Below are 24,006 nucleotides of genomic sequence, written 5' to 3'. Positions count from 1 at the left end.
TGTAAAGCTTCCACGTGGTTTGCATATCTAGGCCATAAAAAAATAGGGAAATCATCAAACCAAGCACATCATGGGTAACAGGTTAACCATAGTTTTGGGGAATGTGTGTGTTTGAAGTGGGAGATTTGTTATCGCTACTTAAAGAAGACGCTGGCTCCCAATTGCCTCGTTTCCCAGTGATTTTCATCACCATCGAACACCAGGAGAGAAGGAGAGATGAAACGTGGGGAGGAGGGCTAATGATGTAAAGTACATTAGAAACAGGCAGATGGTGTTCCCAAGCAACAGACAAAGCCCCCTCTGCTGACACATTAGAGTCGGCTATTAGCCTGCAATGACAAACTGGTTTGTTTTCCATGTCCTTTACACAACTTAAACGAGTTCCATCCCTCTTTAAATGGTAGGCTCCTGCCAAAACTGAATATCAGAGTCACTGGGGATGACCAGACAGAGTTGTGTGCACATGTTAAGTCTTTTGAAAGTGTAATTTTACATATTTGTATCAAAAAGAGATATAATGCAAACCCATCAGAACATACTACATCACTTAAATTGTTCACTTTTTGCTGAGACCATTATATGCCTTGCTTATGTGTTGACTCATCTTTGTAGTAATATTTGAGGTTATATTGTATTGGACTGTTTTATACTAAAAGGGGTTTGTAATATTTGTCAACATCATTTACATACAACAAAGAAGCAAAAATTAGGAAGATTATAAATTAACTCCTCACTATCACAGAAACAACTGTGAGAAATTAGATGCTTTGTAATATTATTAAGCTGTTGCAGTGGACTTAAGTGCACAAGAATTTTCATTTGTCATCTGAGTATTATGGATTTATGGGTCTTTTGAGGGTCCCTGTTCACTTGAGCTCATTATTCAAAAACCCTTTGACCAAGGCAAATGAGTTATCTTTAGACTTTCATGTTGTTTCAATGACTTAGACTGCTACACAGCAGACATTTGCAGAACAATCTCCTGCTAAATGTTTAAGCCATCAGCACCTGGTAAACCCTGACATTCTAACTACCGCTAAACCATTCTTAAGAATGCCTATGATTTGCAAATTTCTAATCACAAATCAAAAGTCACATTTTCTAAACTGCATTTATGTGTGATAAATGTTGTGTTTTTGAATATCATTAGCAGACTATTGTCTATTTTCTTTTAAAACTGTCTTTTTTACTACATGAAACTATATAAATAAAAGGTATTATTATTATTGTTAATATCACTTACCAGGCTCCAAGTCAAGCTGGCAGAGGTATTGGGAGGTGCTGAGGGTGACCACCACCACGCGGTGCCTGAGGATGTCCTCCCTTGTGGGCATCTGGAAAGTGACCTGTGTGCCGGAGATGAGACAGTACTGCTGGACCACTGGGTGGACTGTCTTCACCCAGCGGTTCCTGAAGTATACCCTGTAAGGAGAGAGACGAAAAGAGAAACATCAGGCCAGAGAAACATAACCCAAAGTGTGTTTGTTCCCGCTTGCATCCTTCTTTGGGTGCATGAACGTGCCTTGAGAATGAAATGAACAGTGAGTGCTAGTTTTGTTTCACATACATTATTAAATTACTTTAATCCATGAGGTTATTGTGATCTGTTTAGTCCCTGTCAATCTGCTTTTGCGTCTTTTAGTTCACTTATACATTTGAAACACAGAATGAGTTCCAGTTATTATAACCTGAACAGAACTGGTCCATCAATAACTGACACTAGCATCAGTGCTATGGTCGATACAACTGTGTTTCATTGTGAGCGCAGGTAAATCATGTCTGACCTTACTTTAGCCTACCAGTCAAGTCTGTGAGCAACTAAACAAATTCAGCTGTTTTATGGCTAGGTGCAAACAATGTTTACAAATACAGACATAAATATATATATAATTATAATTATATATATTCTGGCATATGGATGGCTTGTCATGACATTCTGAGTGCACCTCCAGCAGCCTACAGACAAGCAGGAAGGGCAGTGTACAGGTCTTATCCCAACATCATTAAAAATTCATACTGGGTCTTTTATTCTCTACTGTAACCATCTATCCCAAAGAACGGTGATTATGGAGGAATTCACTCTGGAATCTATTGACATCAGACAGCTCACACATGCGAAACAAGCCATGTGATTTGCCCATATGGTCCCTAGATTTGCGTGTAGACACAAATACACGGTCATCACATTAGGTCCTGGCTGATGATGGCAGACATGTCCTTCCTGACCTTTGTGACTTCTGGGGTCACTGGTGCAGTATAAGGAATTTTGTTTATCTGTGAGTGTGTGTGGTGGAGCTTTAAAAGCAGTAGGGTTTCTAGAAGTTCCATCTCTAAAGTAAGCTAATGTCTGCCTGTCACTCCTGTGGGGCAAAAACAGCCCAGACACTCAACACTCTCTGTATAATATGGATGTATTATTCTGACTGCAGACTCTCCAATAACGGTAATCCAGTTACTGTATAGATGAGTGAGTGCCATGGAGATGCTCTCCAGCTAGGATGGTCTCAGACAGACCACAGCAACTGAATACAAAAAAAAAAAAGCTAAACAATTTGAGAAGCAGGATATATTTTTCTCATTCAAATACTGACATTCGTCGCCATCTTTGGAAATAGTTATTCATTCTTTAAAGAAATTGGAGAAAAAAACAACAACTTTTCATACGAGAGAACTGAAAAAACAATGATCAGAATGGCTCAGAACAGACAAACTATGACTGCTTTAAAGCATGAATGTGTTTAAAGGCAATACAAGAGTGGGTTTTGTTTGTGTGTTGGGGGGGGTCATATTTCAGAGAAGCACAAAGCACACAAAGCATGTTTCTTTCCATAGCCATTGTGTTGTCTTCTTTAAGAGGTGTACTTCCATACCTGAGAGGTCTGGCATGCGGATTGCCTGCTTCAACATAAGGATGAAGGTAGTCCTTAATGTAAAGGTCTGCCGCACTGTTGGAGTGAGTGCAGATCAGGACCCTGTAGATAAAAACATACAATGTCAGACATTGAGCATTACAAAGAGATGTCAAAACCATGGCACATAAAACCAAAATAATCTGCTTGATTAGATACTACTAGGGGCAAGTGTTGTGTTTCTGTTCTGGGGTGAACTGACCCTTTAACCTACCTTTATGGGCTGGTTCCTTCTAATTTGTAAGAGTGCATTTCAAAAAGTTTTTCCAACTTCAAAATGAACTTGAAGAATTTTTAATTCAAAAAACTAAAAATCAAAGTAAAGCATGGAAGAGATGAGGCTCATCGCCCCAGTTTTATTGTGCTTAAATCTTTGAAGCAAATATTTATCTCTGGCTGGACCAATCAAAATGTAAAAGCTCCATTAATCAGCATGCTACAAAATATTAAATGCATACATAATATAAAATATAAGCAGCAAAGGAAACATAAACCTTTTTATTTATTACACATCATGTACATTTACAGCAGCAAACAACTAGGTAATAAAATGAAAAAGGAACAGTCAAACCAGATCTGTACACTTAAGCAGCTATGCAGAGAAAGATGTACAATAACGCAAATTGGGTACACGTGACCACTATCTACAAGACATCCATTTCATCATTTTAACAGTATGATGAGCAGACAGTACTAGTCCAGAGGGGTCGCTTCCCCTTGTCATGGCTTTTAAAATATCTATAATTTATCCTCAAGACAGAATATCAAATGCATTCAGACTGAAATGAGGAATGAATATTACATTGCTACACATTTTTCAAACCCTGTTTTTCTTTTACATTACATATAGAGGAGCTCTTCTTCCTTATTAAAACACAAAATGTTAGCTTCTGGTCAGGGGACACTGTCCAAGGCACTGCATTCATTTTTCATAAAGACTGGGGAACCACTTATGTGCTTCTGCTACATAACATTGCTTCTCACACAAGAAATTGCACAATTTCCTGTGGGTATCTGCACACAATGAGGGAGCTACCTAATGATAAAAAATGCCAGTGGAAGAAAATCTTTCAATGTTTTATTGTTACACAACACTGTGTAGCTCACTGAAATGACATAACGTGATTGATCGGATTATGGTTTGCATGACCATCTACTCCAGCACAGAGAATGCATTGATAATCAAACTAACCATGTGCATCTGCCACAAATGAAACAAATTCATTCAAATGACCAGATACCCTAGAGTGATGGCACATGCACACTCCTAAGTAAGCACGTGCACATACACATACTTACACACACACACACAGACAATTTGCAGCTCAGCATTTTCTCAAACTTTTAATGTCAAACTCAAGGCTGCCACTGGCCTGGAGCTAAAACCCGTGCATGGCTCAGCACCGCCTGCCACCTCGGTCATGCCCTTTGACTGACCTCCTTTGCAATCTGAAGCTTTTATGACTGATGCCAACTAGATATGATCGAAATCATGCAAAGCTGTGATGCTGTTGAATTGTACAGCATCATACTAAGTGGTTCTCAGATTGACTCAATGAGTTTACAGTCTGTGTGGGATTGGACAGCACTAAAGGGGGAGAGGAGAGTGCTCCAGCCATCAGAGCATACATATAGTTTCTGAAATGCTCAATCCCCAACACAAAAATTCTCAAAGATGTGTTCTTACGACAATACTTTACTTTGAAAAAAAGGTGGGGCATATTAGAGTGAAGGCAGGTTTGCAGGTGTAAAGTCAGGTAAGGAATTGAAAAGGAGGTGCAAGTTTCCTGTTAGTTGCCAACAGGGGTCAAATACTGCCCAACAGATCTTGAAACAAAAAATAAGAAAAAGTAACCAGACCTGCTGTGGTCCTGGCGGAGGATGTGCTTGACAGCCTGTGCCAGGGTGAAGGTCTTGCCGGTGCCGTAGGGCCCAATGATGAGGATTGGGGGCAGGGAAATAGAGAGGGGTGTGGTTATAGCCAGGATGGCCTCTTTCTGCTTGGCATTCAGACGGGGATCCAGCTGCTCATCCCATTGCCTGAGGGTGGAGGGAGGATGGGGAAATTGTAAGAAGAATCATTGTATTGCCCAATAATTGTAAGCCTTTAAGAGAAAACACTAGCTAACAACAATGAACATGAGAGACACAGAGAACCATTAACTTTAATTAACTTCAGTGGGACAGCGATAGAGTGAGGAAGAACAACTGCAGAAAATGTAGGCACCATACACTGACTGAAAATGACAACTGAGACTGCATTACCAGTGAGAGGGTGGGATGTCTGAGAGTAAGAAGCAGTGGAAGGAATAGGAGAGCGGGAAAAAGCAGACGTGTAAAAGGTATGGCGTTGTGGGGTGTGAGGGAAAGAAAAGTGAGAGACTGAAGAGAACAGGGAGACAACAAGGTGTTAAGAGTTGCTAAGAAGTGAGGGAGACAGAATGAAAATCATATTGCTCAGTCAGTCCTGGAGCGTATACACTGTGTTCTGTAGGTTGATAAGTGAAACAAATCTAAGAAACCTACAAATCTCTGTGGACACACAAGTTGTGCATAAGCATCGTGGTTCATACTTTAGAGGTCTGTCTTCAAATGTTTTTCCACTCTTATCCTAAGATGACTGCTCAAAACATGTTAACCTTCAATCGCTGACCGGTGTGACAGGCAAAGTGGCACATCTATTACAGAAATGAAACCACAATTGGCTAATTTAGATTATTAATTCAAAAAGTGGAAAAAGGCGTAATTAATACTTAAAAATTCTGTGTGTGTTTATATATTTTATCATCATACATGTTAGTGGATAAACATATTCTGGTTGTTGTGTAATATAATACAGCTATAACACACAGATCTAAGAATTTGAATTGGCTATAAAGTAAAATGTCCATCTTGCCAACATTTCTTTTTATGCAAAGGTACAAGCACATACTTTTAATCATAGTGTAAATTGATCACTAAACATTTACAGGTTTGGAAAGTCTTTAAATGATATTAAGATTCTTCTGCATTGTGAAAATCTGAGTTTAAAACCCATAAACTCCACACTGTTAAGTTCTAAACGACATCATCTGAACTCACTGATGTTTTGATGATGTTTTTATTTTTTAAAACTGTGCGCTTAAACTTCAGCTAAATCTTCATTTATCCGAATTCCAATTAAAACAAAAGTCTACATCAATCACATTCTGGAGCTTAGATAAAGCAGCAGCCCTGAAAATCACAAGGGATTACATTTGTCTCCATTCAATAAAGATTACTGCCTCATTCGTTTCACCTGTCCAACTTTGCAGAAAGATATCTAAAGCTGCAAGGAGCTGCCAGCGTTTCAGAAACGCTGCCAAGTCAGTATGGTGAGGGATAGTTGGTCACTTGTCAAACTGCTGTGGTGTCCCCTCTGTCACGGTATTTGTCAAGCTAATATGATGTGCAGGTATGAAAGGAATTTCTGTGTTAAGTAACTGTGTTAAGGATTAGCAGTACTGACTAGGCATAAATGTGTGTACATGGTGCTTGGAAACATCTTCCCTCCCTTGTAAAATAATATTCATCAAAGCTGGAGTCTCTATTAAACATCAGATGTCTGCTAATCAGCAGTTTACCTGCTATATACACAGCAACATGAAACAGTCTGCCAAGTGTATAAGGGTCTAATGTCATTTTCCTGGGGGGTCTTTTTTTTTATTTGACCTTTTCTTATCATTTAAAGACAGCAATGTAACCCAGAGTTCCCACTGAATAAACAGAATGAGAAACCACGCCCAAGGAGGTGAAAATAGAGAAGAAGTAATATAAGAAATATAAGAGAAAATATGTCCTTCAACAGTGAAATATCCGATTGTGCACATGGTGTAATACACACCTGTTGGGGCTCCATGGGATGGTGGGGACAAGGCTAACGTCAGGGAAAAGAATGGTGTTATCTTTGATGCGATCCAGGGCGTAGTGCATCTCACAGAGTGGCAGTCTGTTCAGCTGGAACTGGAGCTCCACCTGACACAGAGACAACACAGACAGCTCACTCATTTCATCTACCCACCCATATAATTGTTGACAGGCCAAATAAATTACATGGACTACATTGTTATTCAATCTGACACAATCACAGAGCGCCAAAAAACTTATGTTAAATTTTCATAGTTCTGGATCAGTTACAAATCATTCATTTTTGAGTACCTACATTTATTCAGACTAATATATGAAATACATTGCACCTAGAACTGTATCCAGATACGTTGTCTAGATAATAAATTATCCAATCTTGCCTTTGCATTACATCTGTTATGTGTTACCAGTGTGTTGGATGGATTGCATTTACACCTGCCTAAAACCCAAACACAATGTGAGCCAGACTACCTCCACAAGTGCTCAGGCATTGCATGCATTTTCCCCCCGCCCAGAAAACATGTATGCACTTAGATCACAGATATAAATGGGTCTTCGATATGTCACTAGACCTTAAATGAAGACCACTCAGAGTAAATTTAAAGAGCTAGATGTGATTTATAAAAAGTATAAGTGTGTTCACCTGTTAATATCACAGAACATCCAAAAAAAAAAAAAACAAGTAACAAAGAACTTTAAAAATTTGCAACCATTGCCACACTTGTTGGTGCTTTCATCTTTTGACTAATACAATCCACACAGTGAATCATGGTGGTCAACATTGTGGTATGGAGATGCTTCCCAGTAAAATGGACAGGGAAGAACAGCTTATTTTTCCCCTTATGTCTGGGGGAACTTTGGCTTATTTACATTTCTATTTAATCCCTTGGCTTAAACTAGTTTTGTGTAATCCTGAAGATTCTGTTTCCACTGCTTGCAGGTGTCCTCCCCATACAGACAGAAGCAGGCTCCTCACAGGTTTAACGTAAAATAAGCAATAGATAGTAATAGTAAAATAAGAACAGCGGCAGAAAGGAAAAATAAATGAGATAAAAACAGTGAAGATAGTCAGGAGTAAAGTGGGGAGGAAAGACAAAGCAGGAAAGTGAAATAAACAAAGACTACAATAGCAGGGCAGATTGGGATATGAGTGTGCAGAGGATGAAACCTCAAGGCTGTGTGGAATACTGTAAGAACTCACAGAGGAGATGGGGAAATGAAATTGTAGCACGTATGCAGGCAGGAGCAGTGTATGCAGAAGAATAAGCAGATTATGCTCCCACAGTGATAGGATGACGGTTGTTTTGATAACAGTTAACACAGTGCCTCGCTTCATCTGCTGATGTTCAGGCTGGGTGGAGGGGAGGTGGGTATCAAGCTGAGGCTGGTGAAAGTCCAGTAATTCAATAAAAGAAGTTTTCTCAGAACAAGGGAACCTGAGGCAAAACATCGATCCTCACATGCAGGTTTTCCTGGAAAAATGGTCTTCCTCAGCCCTGCAAGCCCATACCTGTATTTCCCTGTCAGGCTGTAGCCCCAGCTCGTCACAGCAGTCCTTGCAGATCCTTAGGAAGATATAGTCCTTGGTCTTCTCCTCAATCACAGCCTCATAAACTCGTTCTTTGACTCCTGGAGGTGGTTGGCTGTTTATACCCTCACGGCCCAATGGCAGCACCAAGACTGAATTTACCTTCGTCATCACGAGCCGCCCGGCCAATGTGTCCTATTGCAAGAAAAGAAAACTATTTAGAGGAGCTAGCTGGCTATCACCAACAGGTGGTTGGAGTATTTAAGAGTGAAAGGCAGAAACCTGTGTATTGCAATTACCAATGCAACCAATCCAGTTACCTCAGAAAGTGTTTCGGTGAGTTTGAAGCGTGCAAAGAGTTGTCCATTCTGGGCATACTTGGCTCCAACAGAAATGCCAGTCAGCATAAAGCTGGTGACGAGTTGGAGGTTCACTTTGATGTTAAACCTGAGGGGGGTGAGACAAATGAAGACTGTTGGTTATACTATTGCAGACATCTAAAAAATGGGGGCCTAAAAATGCTAACAATCACAGCAATGTTTTGTGATATCAATCAACTAATCACAGTTCAGCCTGTTGTGAGGCACATGTGTATTCTTTGTTACTACAGACATATTAATCCTGAAAGTGTTGTTTTTGAGTAGCTCGGCTTTTTATGACATATTCACACAATTTTAAACATTTAACATCAGTGCATCAAAGCAAGTGGGTAAGAGAAGTCAATGAGACTGGGAGCGACACCAGCCCCATACCAACACCAGATATACCCAATGAAAGTGTATGAACACAGGCTTTCGTATTCTTACCACAATACTCATATTATAAAAGCCTTAAAAAATTTCTACAAACACAGTCAGTAAGGACACTAAAAAAGACACTGAAATGATTTTTAATAAGAAGGCCCTTCGGTGAAAAACAACCATTGGAACAAAGTTATCCATGAGCACATTAAGAGGAAAATTTGAAAATATTCACTTCATTTCCAGATTGTCTAAAGACTGTTTCTCTGGTCTCTGTTGGATTGGAAATGATGAAATAGGAAGAAATACTGGGTAACAAACTTCGATGGATGACTGACATAGCCATACAAATTAACACACTGTATGTATTGGTAAGCCAGTAGTGTTACACAACTAAAGTGACTCCTGAGGCTTCTTGTTTTGGTTTTACATCAGACTTCTGACTGTAGTCTAAGAGAGGGAAACATTTAAACAAACACAGACAGCAAGGCAACCCATGTTCAATCCATGTTCACTTTTGATAACTAGGTGATGGCTTTTGACCTCCTGATAACTACTAAACTATTACATGGGAACATTTTTGCTTTCATCAAGTAAAAAAATAAATATAGTCTGAGATTATTCAAATATTCTAATAGTATTATGTGTTTAAGATAACTGCTATAGATAAATGATGCACATAAATGACTGAAGTAAGCTTTTAACGGCTGTACTGTGTGCTGTGGGATCTGCAAAGGGCATGAAATCCACACTTAACCAGAAATCTGCTGCTGAAACTCAATCAGCCATGAAAAGCATTAGGACCTGCCAGAGCAGGGATGGTTTAATAGTGAGAGAGATTATTCATACGTATACTGGAAATGCAGCAGATTGAAAGACTGCAAGTTATGATGTAAGTGAATCCGTAATTCAGGCCCTACAAAGTCAAATGACACTGTGAGTCATGAGACAAGATCAAACTAAGAGCAAAGAGGAACGCTCACACATTTAAAGGGATTAAACACTTCTTGTGATTTCACCTGTAATCTCAGCATCCTACTTAGTAAAACCAGTAGAGTGGCAGGCAGCAATGATAGTTTTCAGAATAAGGCTAAAATCTGTGTCCATTTGAGGGGAAGAAAACACTATCTGCCTTACATACCTATAAGCAATAACCTTAGTTGCACATTATTGAGTGGCACTGGAACTATGAGTTAGGCTGTGTGTTAGGATGTAGGTTTCACACTCTCACACTCACAAGCAGCAAACTGAAAAGAAAGATCGAGCCTGACACCTTGTGGTGGGTTGACATCTCATAACATGTGTATTGTAACAACGACTACTTATTTTATATATGCAGATGACAAATAATCAATACATATATGAAGTACAGAACTTGTTGTAAATTTATTGAAAAGTTAACTGCATCAAAATCATTAAAGTGTCAGCAGCTTGCAAAAGGCATGAACATCAGTTCTTGATGTCAGTGTTTCAGAATGGTGAGACCCCAGGGCTACAGCTTAAATGAGCATCCTACGTGGGACAAATGCAGATATAAACATATCAGATGTGACTACAGATTCAATTTCGTCTTGAGGCAAAACACAGTCAAAGTTACTTGTAAGCATACTGTGTCACGGTAAGAAGAAACAAGTTCTGAACTTGTTTCCATCAGTGGAAATCTGGCAGCTTTACCTTCTGGACGTCATTTAACATCACCATGCAGGCTACTACTGAGTATTTCTGAGTGAGTATAACGTGTTTCTTTAACTGAAGACATTCAAAACCAGAACTTTTTTGCATTTATTCTTTTTGTCACATATGGCATAATTGTATGCCATCATTTTATACTGTAAGCCTACAGCATATGTTGGTCAACATGCATGAGATTATAGTACGGTACATAAAGGCTGCATTTTGTGTGAAGGTGGTTTTTTTGGTTTTTCTTTTTTGTTTTTTTCCACCCTGTATTAGTGTGGTTCAGGCCACTGTTCAGCCACAAATGTGGAAAACCAACTTTACTATTCTAGTAAGATGAGCCCATGAAAACATTTTAGGAGAATAGAAAAACACAATAGAGAATACTCACTTGCTAACTTCCTTATATTGCGCAATCTCCTCTATGTAGAGTAGGTCGTGCAGTCGGGCCTGGTAGTTATCTTTGGTCAGAGTCTTGTCCAGGACTGACTGGGTGAAGAGCTGGTCGGCCGACAGAGGGATCTGATAGCGGGAAAGGAGGCTACGCTCCAGTTCAGCCATTGTTTCATTAGGAGTGAATTCCACGATGGTCTTACAAGAAGAGTCCCAGCGCTTTGCGGTCAATAAGAGCTGCTGCCTGGCTGCCATCAGGTGTTCAAGGTCTAAGAACAAAGAACAAGAAGGTGGATGGGAGCATTTTTTTTACAGTAAGCATTTATCTAACCAACTGTAATCTCCATGTAAAATAAACATCTTCTTAAAAGTATTTTAAAACACCACAAAATGCCATGTAAAAAAAAAAACATATCCATCCAAACTTAATAAAAAACAATATATAACTTAACATTAATGTTAAAAAAACATGGAATACACACTGAAAAAAAAAAAAAACTTATGAAAGACCCCTTCTTCCTTTTAGCATACCTTCAATGGAGGCAGCATCCACCATGATCCGCTGCATCAGCACAGGTTCTGAGCCAAAGTCAAAAACGACTGTCTGTCTGAACGTGCCAAAGATTTCTGTGCTGAAGCCCACTGCTACTTTGTAGACGCAGTGGTCCAAGCCATTGTCTGCTGCCACTGTCAGAAGAGCAAATTTTAGTGTAAATGCATTTGAACTCACAATCTATTGTAAACAAAGCAAACAAAGCATTACCATTTACTGCCCAAGTAAGTCCAGTACAAAAAGAAAAGAACTACAAACGGAATGACAAAATCTTCAGGTTATAAGCTCATAAAAAGATCAAACTGAATATGGATATATGACATACCTGCTGACTCCTCTCCTGGAGTCCACTCTTGGCAGCCTTTGGGAAGGGCTTGGAGCCGCTCCCCAGCTGACACACCAGTGATGAAGAAGTGGGGTCGATGGGCATCATAGAGCAGCGCAATGCGATACAGCTTCCTAGCCGGCTAGTCAAGGAGATAGAGATAAGAAGACAGTAAGAACATGCACTTAATGAAAAGTTGATTAGGACCAACTGGCACTTGCAGGTGTGCAGTGCATATTACAGCCATAAATATCAAAAAAATCATCTGGTTTGACAAAAAACCTAAAAATACACTCAACATATCCTACCTTGCACAACAAGGAGAAGGTCCAGGAGTGTGAGGACTTTTTGGTTGAGACGGTAACAGAGAGGCTGGAGCTGGTTTCTACATTCACGCCCTCTAAGTAGTCACTTAGCTAGAAGACAAAAACACATAGAATGAACTGATCACTGCTGATCAGTGTTTTTAGGAATCTTTTAATAAGAATAAATCTCAAAGTAGAAAGCGATAGTAGTAAAAAGTTACATCAAAAACTAATACAAAATAAGTTCACTGCTACACAATATATTAATGAATGCAACATTTAGAGAACTTCCTCTATATCACATATTGTGACATACAGATTAATTGATTGATTGATGACATGACAGCTCCCCAAAAGGGAGGCCAAAACCTCTTGATCGCCTCCTGGTGGGCTGGTTGCAGTATAGGGCATGTATATGGCCTATATCCCCCCTCCATGACAGCAAATGGGACAGGGGCCAAAATAAAAACTCAACAACAAATACATTTTTTCTCAAAGAAGGTTTCTATCAATTTAGGTAGTTCTTATCATTATGATGATAAGAACTACCTAAGGTGTTTATTTTTCTGATTGGTTTCAACTAGTTCTTTGATGCTATAAAAAGGAGGTGTGGCATCCTAATTAACAGCAGAGCGCTACTCTGATGGAATGCAGTGAGTAAACAGGCAGGAAGCTGATATTGCGGCTCCATCATCTGATCATTACAGCGTAGACCCATGACACTAGTGCTAAAGAGGAGTCAAGAACCTACTATAGGGCTTATTCATGTTTCTAAAGGCCTATGAATGTGTCTACTTCAATATTGTGGCTTAAGAAAATGTGTGATTTTTGTTTCAAGTTATGAGTTTGTCTGGTCGATGAGCAACAGTTATTAAATCAGCTGATTTAATGTCTGACTTTCCTGACTGGAGAATAGGCAAATTATTAAATGATAACATACAAACACGGGAAAACAACAGTGTGTAAATCCACGTTACCTCAATAACAGACCCCGGTTATGTTTGTCATTGTTTGGTGTAGATACGAGAGGTGTTTCCTGCTTCATACCGGTTTTTGGTTGGGTGATGAACTACTTTCGAGCTTGTATGCACTCACCACTTTCTCCGGGGAGAGGGAGTTCATCCACTTCTCGATCAGAGTCTCCATGTAGTTCTCGGTGAAGTGTTTGCTCTCCTGCTGTTGTTTGAGGCGGATGAGGCGTGACGCATAGCGCTTCTGCCACTCCATCAGCTCCTCCTGCGAGTGGGCTGACGTACACTGGGCCCCATACCGGCACAGGCCCTGCTCCAAGTACCTACAGCAAAGACAATATGTGTGCTGAACTGAGGCTTAAACAAGTAGTCCAAGAATCAGCTATTAAACTAAAAAAAAACAATCTGACTAATTAACTAATTGTTTTACATTATGCAATCTTGACCTGATCAATATGTAAGCAGTGGATAGACTGTGTGTATATACAATGCTAATTCAAGACAAAGTCAAGCCTGACATAGCAGAAAATGAATATGCCTTTCTGACCCAGGTAGCAGTAAATTGTACTTTAGGGGCTTCAGTGGGACAAATGAAAGGCTATTAAAAACAATTCAAACTTAAAGAAACTTGAAATCAGAGGAAACTCACACTAATTCTAGGCTCAGATTCATTAGTATCCTTCTGGATCCATGAAGTGATAGGATGTGTACTAATGTTTGTATAGGGATTCCTTCAGCGTGAAGAGGAGTAAAATTAATTTTTTTGGAATTTAACAACTGTGCATTGTACTTTTATAGCCTTGAGTGTAACTGCATACATCACTACTTCCTGAAAGTAATATTGGTCTAGAACAGCAGATATACCACATCAATTTTCCTCCTCAATATTCTGGATGAGAGATGAGTTTCTAATTAGGTTGGATTACCTTTTACACAGGGTGTACTCCTCACTGCTGGTGACTCCTCGGGGAGGAGGCCGGAACTGCCAGCCATCTTGGACTTCTGTCAATACACACAGCCAAGTGGTCAATAGAACACTGGGCCAAAGCTCTCAAATACAGTATAAGATGGGCTCTGACCAGCTTTTAACCGACAATTGGTTGAGTAAAGAATTTCTAAAGATAAATAATACTTAAAATAATTGTACTTTTATTTATTTGATTTTTTTTTTGTAGAAAGCACATTATCATTCCCTTAGTTTAGGGAAGAACTGAAAACAAGTCATGTCAGAGATTTGCTCACCTTCCTCTTGGTCATCTGTGTATTCTGGTGCCATCTCCCTATTTATAGCCTGGGTGGAGGTTGGGGCAGAGTGATTATTACCGTTATGCCAACTACTAACATAACCATACAAGCAGTTGGTCCACTGGACTCCTTACAGACAAATGAGAAATAAATCCACAACAGCTAATAGCTAGAGAGAGGAGCACAAAAATTAAGCTAGTGTTTGAATCAGGCTATTAGTCATCTTTTTGACTTTTGCCTGCAAGCAATTAAACCACCAGCTATAAGACTAACAAGCTCCAAAAGGCATGTACAAAGGACAGAAAGCACAACAGTAAGGTTTGCAGCCCTGTAACCTGAGGCACTTACCTCAATTTCTGAGAGGAGCATTTTTAATCTTGTCAGGTCTTTTGCTACAATGCCATTCTGTGGAACAAAACAAAATCTTCAATACATACATACTTCATTAAGTGCTTTCAGCACATGTTTTGTGAAAACCATAAAAAACATTGCTTTGCACACAAGACTGCACACTACAGATAAACTACACTGACTGTGGAGTGTGACCACTACACACCGCCAAGCAAGATGAAGTGAAGGGTTTTCTGCCTCCTCTAGTGTTTCCATTGTGATTCTCAAGTACTTGTCATGTGTGCACGAGCAAGGTTAAATTTAATACAAAGAAAGGGAGGATGAGGAGGAGCTGAGGAGCACCACGATTAGGAGAGCATGAAAAAGCAGGAGTAAAAAAAAAAAAAAAGAAAAAAGGGAAGGGAGGCTGTCAGAGGAGGAAAGATCATCTCAAACTGTGCCAGAATAATGTTTGTTTATGTGTGCTCCTAAAAAGACAGAGAGAGGGGAACAGAGACCTACCTAACAAATAGCATTCTCTCTGCTTGCATAAAATACCGGAAGACCTTAGGGCCAAGCTCAACCTTTGAATATGTACTTGTGGCTGTATTCGGGTTAGTGTGTGAGAATGTGAGTGTGTGTGTGTGTGTGTGTGTCCATGGCCAGAAAGTGGTTGAAAACAGGAGAAGAGCAGAGCTGGAGGAGACACCATGGCAGCAAAATGCATGATGAGGTATGAAGACAGTGGAGTAGGATTAGCAAAGTGAGGGCAAAGTCAGACAGGGGAAAAAGTGAAAAGAGCATAACATATACAGACCCTCTGTGTGCCTGTTACACCCACCAATGGAGCACTAAAGCTCACTTCATCTCAGACATTCATTTTCATGCCGCCATTTTGCAATCACAAAGTAAATCTTGAAGAACACCATTGCAACATTAGATTGAACCTTTAATTGTAAATTACTCCACTGTTCACCAAATGTGTCATGTAAACTACATGGATGTGCCTAAAAGCAAGTTTCTTGTGAATATTTGGCAAAAGCGCAAAAACTGTGCTGTTTTATGCACAGTAGTGACCAACATGACTATCTAATCACTATGAAAGTCGACCATGTTCATTGAGATTCAATATTCAAACCCCTTTTCATAGTATCTAAGAACAGCATCGTAATTACAGTTGATGTGTGTAAGATGGCTGTCTGTATGCATATCTATACACTGTTCATCAATCATACCATAGGCTCTCCATACAAGGCTTTAGAGAGGATGTTGACCACCTCCTGTAGGCTTCCATCCAACAGCATGGAGCGCAGGCTGGCCTGTAGTGAACCGTCTCCCCTGGCAATCTCTTCTGCCAGGACTAAGAAACGATGAAGAATACAGACGAACGTGATAGGGAGAGAATTAATTCAGTACATCCTCTGTCAGGTTTCTTTCAGTATATAATAAGTTGCTTCCAAGTTGTTATTCTCTAGAATATGATAGTTTCAAATTGGTTTCAAAGTGTGCTTTCATGACCCTGAAAGCACATTTTGTCTGCCACTAGATAAAAGGAAACAGACTACTGTGTACACAAGGTTCCAATTTGAACTGTTACTCACCATGTTTGCAGTCTTCATCTGCTTCATCATAGTTTTTCTGTTGGCAGAAGGAGAAAGAAAGTAGAAAAGTGGTAGCCATAACAAATGGGAATACTTTGTGCTAGAGGGTCAAGGCTTCACATAAGCTCCAAGAATGGCTATCTTTGCTTCACAGTGGAGTACCTCACACTATCATTATAGGACTTAAGTAGTTTCCATAATCTCAGGTCTTAAGCAACTGGTGTAATTTTAGTGCTCTGGGAAGATAACATAATGGTATCATGGAGGAAGAAAGTGGGGTTTATTGTTCTCATTTCTAACTTTCTCTTTATGGTGATTTACCCAGCGATTAGAAGTACAACAGCATATTTTAAGCAGACTATGTCATTTAAGTGTAAGATATTCATTTAAGGATATGAGAAAAACGAAAATGATATTCTGCTTGGTGAGTTATATAAATTATATTTATTTGGTGTGTTGCTTCTAAAATTATGATGTTTATATATCTCAAAGCAAGGTCTTTCCTCCCTCCCCCTGGCTGATCTACTGATATAAATGACAGAAAACCTGAAAGAATTTGGAGTATGAGGGGAAAAACTGATCATCTTAGACCATAGGTTGCACGCTTGCTAGGGAAGGAACAATCCTAAAGCTACCACTGTCCTCACCAGCTGCAGGGAAGCAGCAATTCGGTAGAGCAGGACGCGGCTACGGAGGGGTCCGGCGGCAGCAACAAGGGATGTAGGGCTTGGCGGGACAGGCACGCTGGAAGATTGGGCTTGCGTTGCAAGGACCACCAGGGCATCCGTGCTGTGGCTGACTGCCGCCTCGTACTCCCGCCTGGTTAACGATCTGCTGGCTTCTTCACATGACTTCTCCGCTCTCCTGTCCGCCATGACTTAGGGACAAAACATCTGGAAGCCAAAAAACACAAGAAAAAAAAAATGAGATATTTGCTGGAACAAGGACAGGTAACATGAGAAAAACGTTCTCATTTTTATGTTTTAGCCACTACCATTCCAACTGAAGTGAGAAAACGTGGCCATAGACAACATATTGGGTTGAGAAAGGGGGTGCTTGCAAACCTGCAGTACTGCACTGGCTTAGAATCCCTTTAAACATAAGATATACCCATGATACCCTTCCACAACGATGTTGCAACAGCCTGAAAACTGAAATGTAAAACCATTTTTAGATAGTACTTAATTTGCCTGTATTAAAAACATTTTAAAATGCAACAATGCCATAATATCTCCAACTGAACACCACCATATTCTGACAGAACAAATTAACATCCAGTTCAGCAATATTTTGCAGGTGTTCTATGCCTCTGAATGACCAGTGATTAAAACAAAACAAAACATTTTCCTTGTGTGTACTAAATTTTGTCAGGCCTCAGGCTGGCACTGAAAGATCTTTCCGATGTGATTATAAGAGAAGAATGAGTATTTAAAGATTATTCTGATTTTCTGTCCCAAGATGATTGTTGGCTCATAAGCCACTTTAGGTTTCCAAGGGCTGTTTTCTTTGAGCTGTGTGAGGAACTGGGTCCAGCTTCAGAGCATTAAACCCAGAGAAATCATGCAATTCCTGCTCATATTCAGGTTTTGACAGGGACATTACAGAGATAGCTGGCAGCCAGGTCTCAAATATCATAGTCCAAATTAAGATGTGTCATGCACATTGTGTCAAATGGCATTATTAATCTAAATCAAAGGTAAATCAGATTCGTATACACAGAAATGTCTGGTTTTCCAAACATAATTAAAGGTATGAACTGCACACATTCCTTTTTTTGGGGGGAGAGGGGGTGTCATTTACAATATAGGCACAAACTTTCACTAAGGGAATGGGTGTCACTGGATGGAGAAGCACAAATAGTTTTTGGATGCAACTGTTGCATTGTTGTATATGTGACCTGTTTGGATGCATGAAGATGGTTTTGGATTCTTGCAGCAAACATATTAACATATTAAAGAGCATTAATGTGAACAACAAAGATTCCATCAAAGAAAACAAGCTGAACTCGGATTTATTTCAGTAAACACTGATAAGCGGTGCTGCCGCTCGTGGCTCAGTTATTAGCCAGTCTAAGTTTAGGCTTAGCTGCTACAGCCCACATTCAGGTTACATATTGACATAATTTGCATTAAAATGTGATGTGTTCCTCATTAAATTTTATAAAAATATAAAAATAATAGCATCTGAGTAATAGCATCAGTACAGCTGTGAACTGTTGTGTCTAAAATGTTACTGAACAATGTTATGGTTTCCAAAGGCTCTTATAAAGTACGCAATATAATGCACTTTTTTGCCTCTCGTTTGCAGTACAAACACCTCTGCCAGATTCATTTGTCTGAACTTACAGAGTTTATAGCTTCTGTTACATTTAACATGCAAATTAATAATCATGGAAGTCTGTCCACATATTCATGGCTAAAATTTGAAATTTCTCATTTTCACAGAATTGTTTCTTCTATCTATGGCGTTGAGCAGGGCTGAGTTTGTTTCTCGTTACCTCAAGCATGTTCACCAGCTGTAGCTTAGGTTCTAGTCTCAGGGTACACATGCAAATAAGTCAAATTAATATACATCATGCTGACTTTGTAAGTAGTTACCTCGTTATACAATCAGAGAAATAAATCTACAGTACTCCCACGCACATCTATTGGTGAAACACATCCTTATTTGTTTGCTTCATTTTCAACTCAACCTTGAATACAATGTCCAGGTTCTGCCATCATTTTTACATACTGCTGAAACTTAACTGTGAAATTTTTGCCAACTGTGAGCATAGAAAAGATATGAAAATATATAAAAGCCTTAAGTCTGTTCTCCCGAAACAAGATGCACTCGGCACAAAACACTTCCATAAATGCTTCAAGGTGGAATTTACAGGAAATGAACTTATAATAACTTAGAATTTCCACTTTTTCCCCTAGTGAGAGTGAAACAACAGAAACAGAAAGAGGACTCCACTCTATTTCTATCTTGGGAGCAGTGGATCATTTATTAACACTTGCTCAACTGAATTCACTCAACATTATCCAATACTTTACTATTTGTAATTCTGCATCTAAAACCAGCCATTGTGTTTTCAGGTATGCACTTGAAAAACATTAGGAAGACAAGCATTTGATTGTTTCAGCTATTTCAATGTGAACACTGGCAGCATTTCTCTGCCTTATATTATTGTAAGTGGTGTGACAAAACAAGCAACTTCAAAAATACTGGCTGGTGTATGTGTTGGATTTTGACAAAATGGTGCATTTAAGTGCACCTCAGAAAATTTATACTGGAATGGCTAGATTGTTTAAAACAGGGTTTGTATTTTATTTTTCTCATTTTCCTTTGTTAACATCCATAGGCCACATCTTCACTAGTTCTGTAGTTGTTCTTTAAATATATCATTATTAATAATCAGATGCTAAAAATGGATCCAAAAGTTCATTCATTTCTACATTGGCAAATTTCAATAATTCTGTAAAAATCAAATCAAACCCCATTCCCACAGCGTATCCAAATGTACCTCTGTGATCATTTCCAAGTTGATTTACTGCAATGTTTTCAACAGCACAGTTGATGGTGAAAGTCATGCACAATATGGATACATTTTGGTTGGTCAAAAAACATGGGTGGATGCATGGGTGGTTGATTTTTCATGTACAATTTTGGCTTGGTGAGTCAAAACTTTACTTTTGGACATGCCTTGTGAGTTTCCTTTTTGAAACAGAGAGAAAAAAGTAGAAGCATGGGTGTTTCTGAGTTAATTTGCTTTTTTGACAATGTGTGTCCTGCAGTGTCAATGCTGTGATATTGCAGAGCCCTACTGCACAACATATATTCTGGGCTCTGCTCACACAGTGCATATTAAAAAACACATTAGCACCTACATAGGAAATCAGTGGATATATGAGAAGCCTGAAGCATTGTGTGAGACAAACTTTATTTAAAAAAACATTATCTCAAGTTACAAAACCAGTAAAGCTAAAAGTGGAATCAACTATCAGGCGTCATCTGACTGCTTAGGCTAAGGTCATTATCAGAATTGATAATGCAACATATAAGGGCTTTACTAAGAAGAGACAGTGTAACATGAAGGACAGTTTGCAGAAACAAATGGGTGTGTTGCAATACTTCAGAACCAAAGAGCCAAGTGGTCAACATCAACTTCAATTATGTTCCCTAGATACTCCAAAATCCCTACATGCACGGATGAAACCGGTATGTTTAGGCACATTAAACTTCATTATACCTCAAACAGGTCAATACATTGTTTGTAATCTTCTGACTTAAGCTGAAATTATACTTCCTGCAACCTTGAGTGCATGCAACCTAAATTTTGTTATTAAAGGTTCTGCACTCTCTGTGTGGTTGTCCATGCACCTCCACATTTTTTGGCCACATCCTCTATGCTATGACAAGCTACGAAATATATCTGCCCATGTGTGGAATGTGTCCTCCAAACAGACTTCAGAATGTAGTATAAACAGAACTACTACACACCTATGGGGTCCATAGTTGTTTGTGTATGCATCTGTTTGGGACTATATTCTGGACCACAGACAGGAAAGTCTTATTTAAAATACAAATGGTTTTTCATCATTCTCAGCATAGCCAGTAGTCAAAATGCTGATTTGCAGAGCCAACAGCAAATACTGTTAGTACAACAAGTTGTACCAACAGTATCCTCTGCTGTCAAGTTATTTAAAAAACTTTTGTGTAAGATGTTTTTTTTGTTTGTTTTTCAAAAAAGTGTGTTTCAGTAATAAATTTACATCTAGAAACACACTCATACTCAAGTGTAAGAAAAAAGTCTTGTGTTTTGTGTGGTTGAAGAGGCTGTGTGTGGGTGTAGGTGGTGATGGTGGGTGGGAGTATACAACATCCAGCTACTTTACTGTACAGTGTACAAGAAGCTGTCACGATACCAGAATGTCACGCTTCAATACAATACTAGTATAATCAATACTCATTACCTTTTTGACACCACAGCAAAAAGAAAAAAATAGTCCTGGGGACACACAGGATATTTTTTATTAACTACCTGCTCCCAGTGCAGGTACAGAAAAAGATTAAATGTATATGCATTTTTAGGTTTACATGTAAGATTTTAAGTAACTGTATCACAGTAATTAAATCACATGCAACAAAACAAAGTATGCCATGGAGTAGCATTTTCATCTGGTAAGGTCCTAAAGAAGCCCTCAGTAGATGCAGAGAAATCCAGCCTACCAAGCACTGCACTTTATGATCTTTGTATTCACCCATCCAACCTAAGCCAAGCAAAGTCTGACCCACAGACCCTGACTGGAGGAAGGATCATGAAGTCTGTCATGGTAAAATGTTTATCAAAAAGCAGGTTTGTCCCTCATCATTGGCTTGGTCAGAAAGGGGACCCTTTCCCTTTTTGGTAATACTGAGCTTGAAAATATGATGGAAAATATGTTGACTCTTACTTGATGCAGGAAAAGTATCACAACATTACTGTATAATGTCTGACATGAGTCTCTGTGGCCACAGCAACATTTCTTTAACGTCTAGCCAAGCAACAAAAAAGCAGCAGCAGGGTTACAGCATGACATTCTTAACTTCAGCGTGAGATTACAAGAAGCAGCATGCTCTCATTCACACACACCAGATCAGGATAGGGATGGTACTCAATGACCTGCTGGAGAACACCGGGGCAACAAATGCTCAACCTTGGCCAACAGCCTGGTAACTTTTGGTCCTATTTTCACCTTACTGGTTTCGTCACTAACATTGCTGCTCATCTGAGGCTAAAAGAAAAAGTAATTTTGTCAGAACAGCGCTACCCCAAAAGTCCCATTATAGCTATTATGTGCAACGATGGCTGGCAAAACCAATTTTTGGTTTGCTAATTAAAATTCCAAAGCAATTAGCTGATGCTGAATTTCCATCCAAGCCTTTACCACAGCCTGGATTTCAGCTTTTGATTACTTGCTCAAAGAAACAATGACATTGTGGCCTGTAGTCCAGTAACTTTGAGCATATTTGTGACAGCTAGTTGCTGAATGTGAGAGATCAGACAACTGCTGTATATTATATCTGTGTTAACAGAATGAAGAAAACATCCAACCACAGACAATTTCACATTTCACAATTTCACATTTCACACACGCTGGCCAAAAACTAGCTTTACATGAAAGAACATTCACTGGACAACGCATCTATCATAACTGACTATGCAAGAGTAAAAACGAACTGAATACATCTGCTAAATTTTGCAGTAAAGGACGTATTAACCCTGCAGTAACTGTTTCAGATGGTTGCTTCTTGAAAACCCAGCAACAGGCAACTACAGCTGCTCTAGCCCAACTGCCAGTGCCTGAGTCAGGCTGTTACTGTCTCTTAAGACCACAACATACAGACATATTCCCCAGCTAATGCACAGTGCACATCAAGTGCAGACATGACTAGGACTAAATGTGAGACTAGCATACTGCTACTGTGCACACTTCCTCTAAATCTTTAAACATTTGAGGAACAATACTGTATTTTATGAGCAAGCCGCATAAGAATGCATGTTCATATACTGTGCACATATGACTAAAAGCTAACTGTAACAAATAATGCTGGAGCACTCATCATACAATAACATCACATGTAGCTGAAGTGTAGAACATATAGTGAGAGCATCTTAAACAAGCAACTCTGATCCAGCCCCTGTTCCCCCTATACAGCTGAAGCATATGAACCAAATAAAGTTGCAGTCATCTTATGACATTCTGTTCCCCCTATACAGCTGAAGCATATGAACCACATAAAGTTGCAGTCATCTTATGACATTCTCGGCATAGAGGCAACTAAGACATATTCTATATATTACAGCATCGAGGGACAACATATAATCATCCTGATCCAGCTAGCAAATGCTGCACGGTATGTGTGCAAAATGAGGGTTAAAAGTTGCTTAAGCTAACACTGGCAGACTGTCTGTTGATTGGAAATGGAAAACTGGGTCAAAGATGTAACCAAACAGAGGACTGTTCTAAACGCAGTACTTACTACAATTACGAGAATTTACTTTAAAACCTATGTAGCATTTCACGCTTCATATATCAGATACCTTGCGCCAGTGTTAGTGCTTGCAAGTCAGCCGCTTCACATGGGCAACAACAAATAGTTTGGCGGGATACAGTGGGTGGACACCTGCCCTGTTTTTAGTGTCCAGTCGGGCAATCGTACCACACACAGGCTACAGATTCAAGTGCAGTACAGTGGAGGAGAAAGCTAATTTTATAGCTGGGCACTGACTGTAACAGAACATCGACTGGTTTCATTCTGACAAAACGCTATTTGGCTTGACAATACTGTTACCAGCAATGTGTAGAAAGCACGACCATAATAATAATTTCTCTGAGCCCAATAAGTGAATATCAAGAGAGCATACACTGATAAACACATACGTTGGGAAATACTTATCTCGTTTTTTTTATTTTAGCACGTAGTTATAGATGTTGTTTGACTGGTAAACTTGTCATGACTGTTCCAAGTCAGAGCGATGACGGCAGCGTTACAAAGCCCTGAAAATGTCCCTACAG

General features: G+C 39.4%; 1 protein-coding gene across 3 annotated transcripts in view; it reads right to left on the bottom strand.

Moving 5' to 3' along the window:
* Nucleotides 1-24,006, bottom strand: part of helz (helicase with zinc finger) — a 47,758-nt gene that overhangs the window by 23,252 nt on the left and 500 nt on the right. For all 3 annotated transcript variants that reach the window (XM_046408962.1, XM_046408971.1, XM_046408981.1), the window contains exons 2-18: nucleotides 17,110-17,355; nucleotides 16,463-16,499; nucleotides 16,097-16,221; nucleotides 14,880-14,936; nucleotides 14,529-14,577; nucleotides 14,213-14,288; nucleotides 13,411-13,609; nucleotides 12,319-12,426; nucleotides 12,011-12,152; nucleotides 11,664-11,819; nucleotides 11,131-11,401; nucleotides 8,643-8,769; nucleotides 8,305-8,517; nucleotides 6,772-6,902; nucleotides 4,770-4,949; nucleotides 2,871-2,972; nucleotides 1,244-1,422 (exon numbers count right to left, since the gene is read on the bottom strand). In XM_046408962.1, the coding sequence (XP_046264918.1) occupies nucleotides 1,244-1,422; nucleotides 2,871-2,972; nucleotides 4,770-4,949; nucleotides 6,772-6,902; nucleotides 8,305-8,517; nucleotides 8,643-8,769; nucleotides 11,131-11,401; nucleotides 11,664-11,819; nucleotides 12,011-12,152; nucleotides 12,319-12,426; nucleotides 13,411-13,609; nucleotides 14,213-14,288; nucleotides 14,529-14,577; nucleotides 14,880-14,936; nucleotides 16,097-16,221; nucleotides 16,463-16,499; nucleotides 17,110-17,337 (2,380 nt within the window). In that variant the 5' untranslated portion in view covers nucleotides 17,338-17,355. The remainder of the gene's footprint in view (nucleotides 1-1,243; nucleotides 1,423-2,870; nucleotides 2,973-4,769; nucleotides 4,950-6,771; nucleotides 6,903-8,304; nucleotides 8,518-8,642; nucleotides 8,770-11,130; nucleotides 11,402-11,663; nucleotides 11,820-12,010; nucleotides 12,153-12,318; nucleotides 12,427-13,410; nucleotides 13,610-14,212; nucleotides 14,289-14,528; nucleotides 14,578-14,879; nucleotides 14,937-16,096; nucleotides 16,222-16,462; nucleotides 16,500-17,109; nucleotides 17,356-24,006) is intronic.

Source organism: Scatophagus argus, chromosome 2 (genome assembly GCF_020382885.2).
Source record: "Scatophagus argus isolate fScaArg1 chromosome 2, fScaArg1.pri, whole genome shotgun sequence".
Classification (NCBI taxonomy): domain Eukaryota; kingdom Metazoa; phylum Chordata; class Actinopteri; family Scatophagidae; genus Scatophagus; species Scatophagus argus.
The sequence above is the reverse complement of the archived record's forward strand: the minus strand, read 5'-3'. Positions and strand labels throughout refer to the sequence as shown.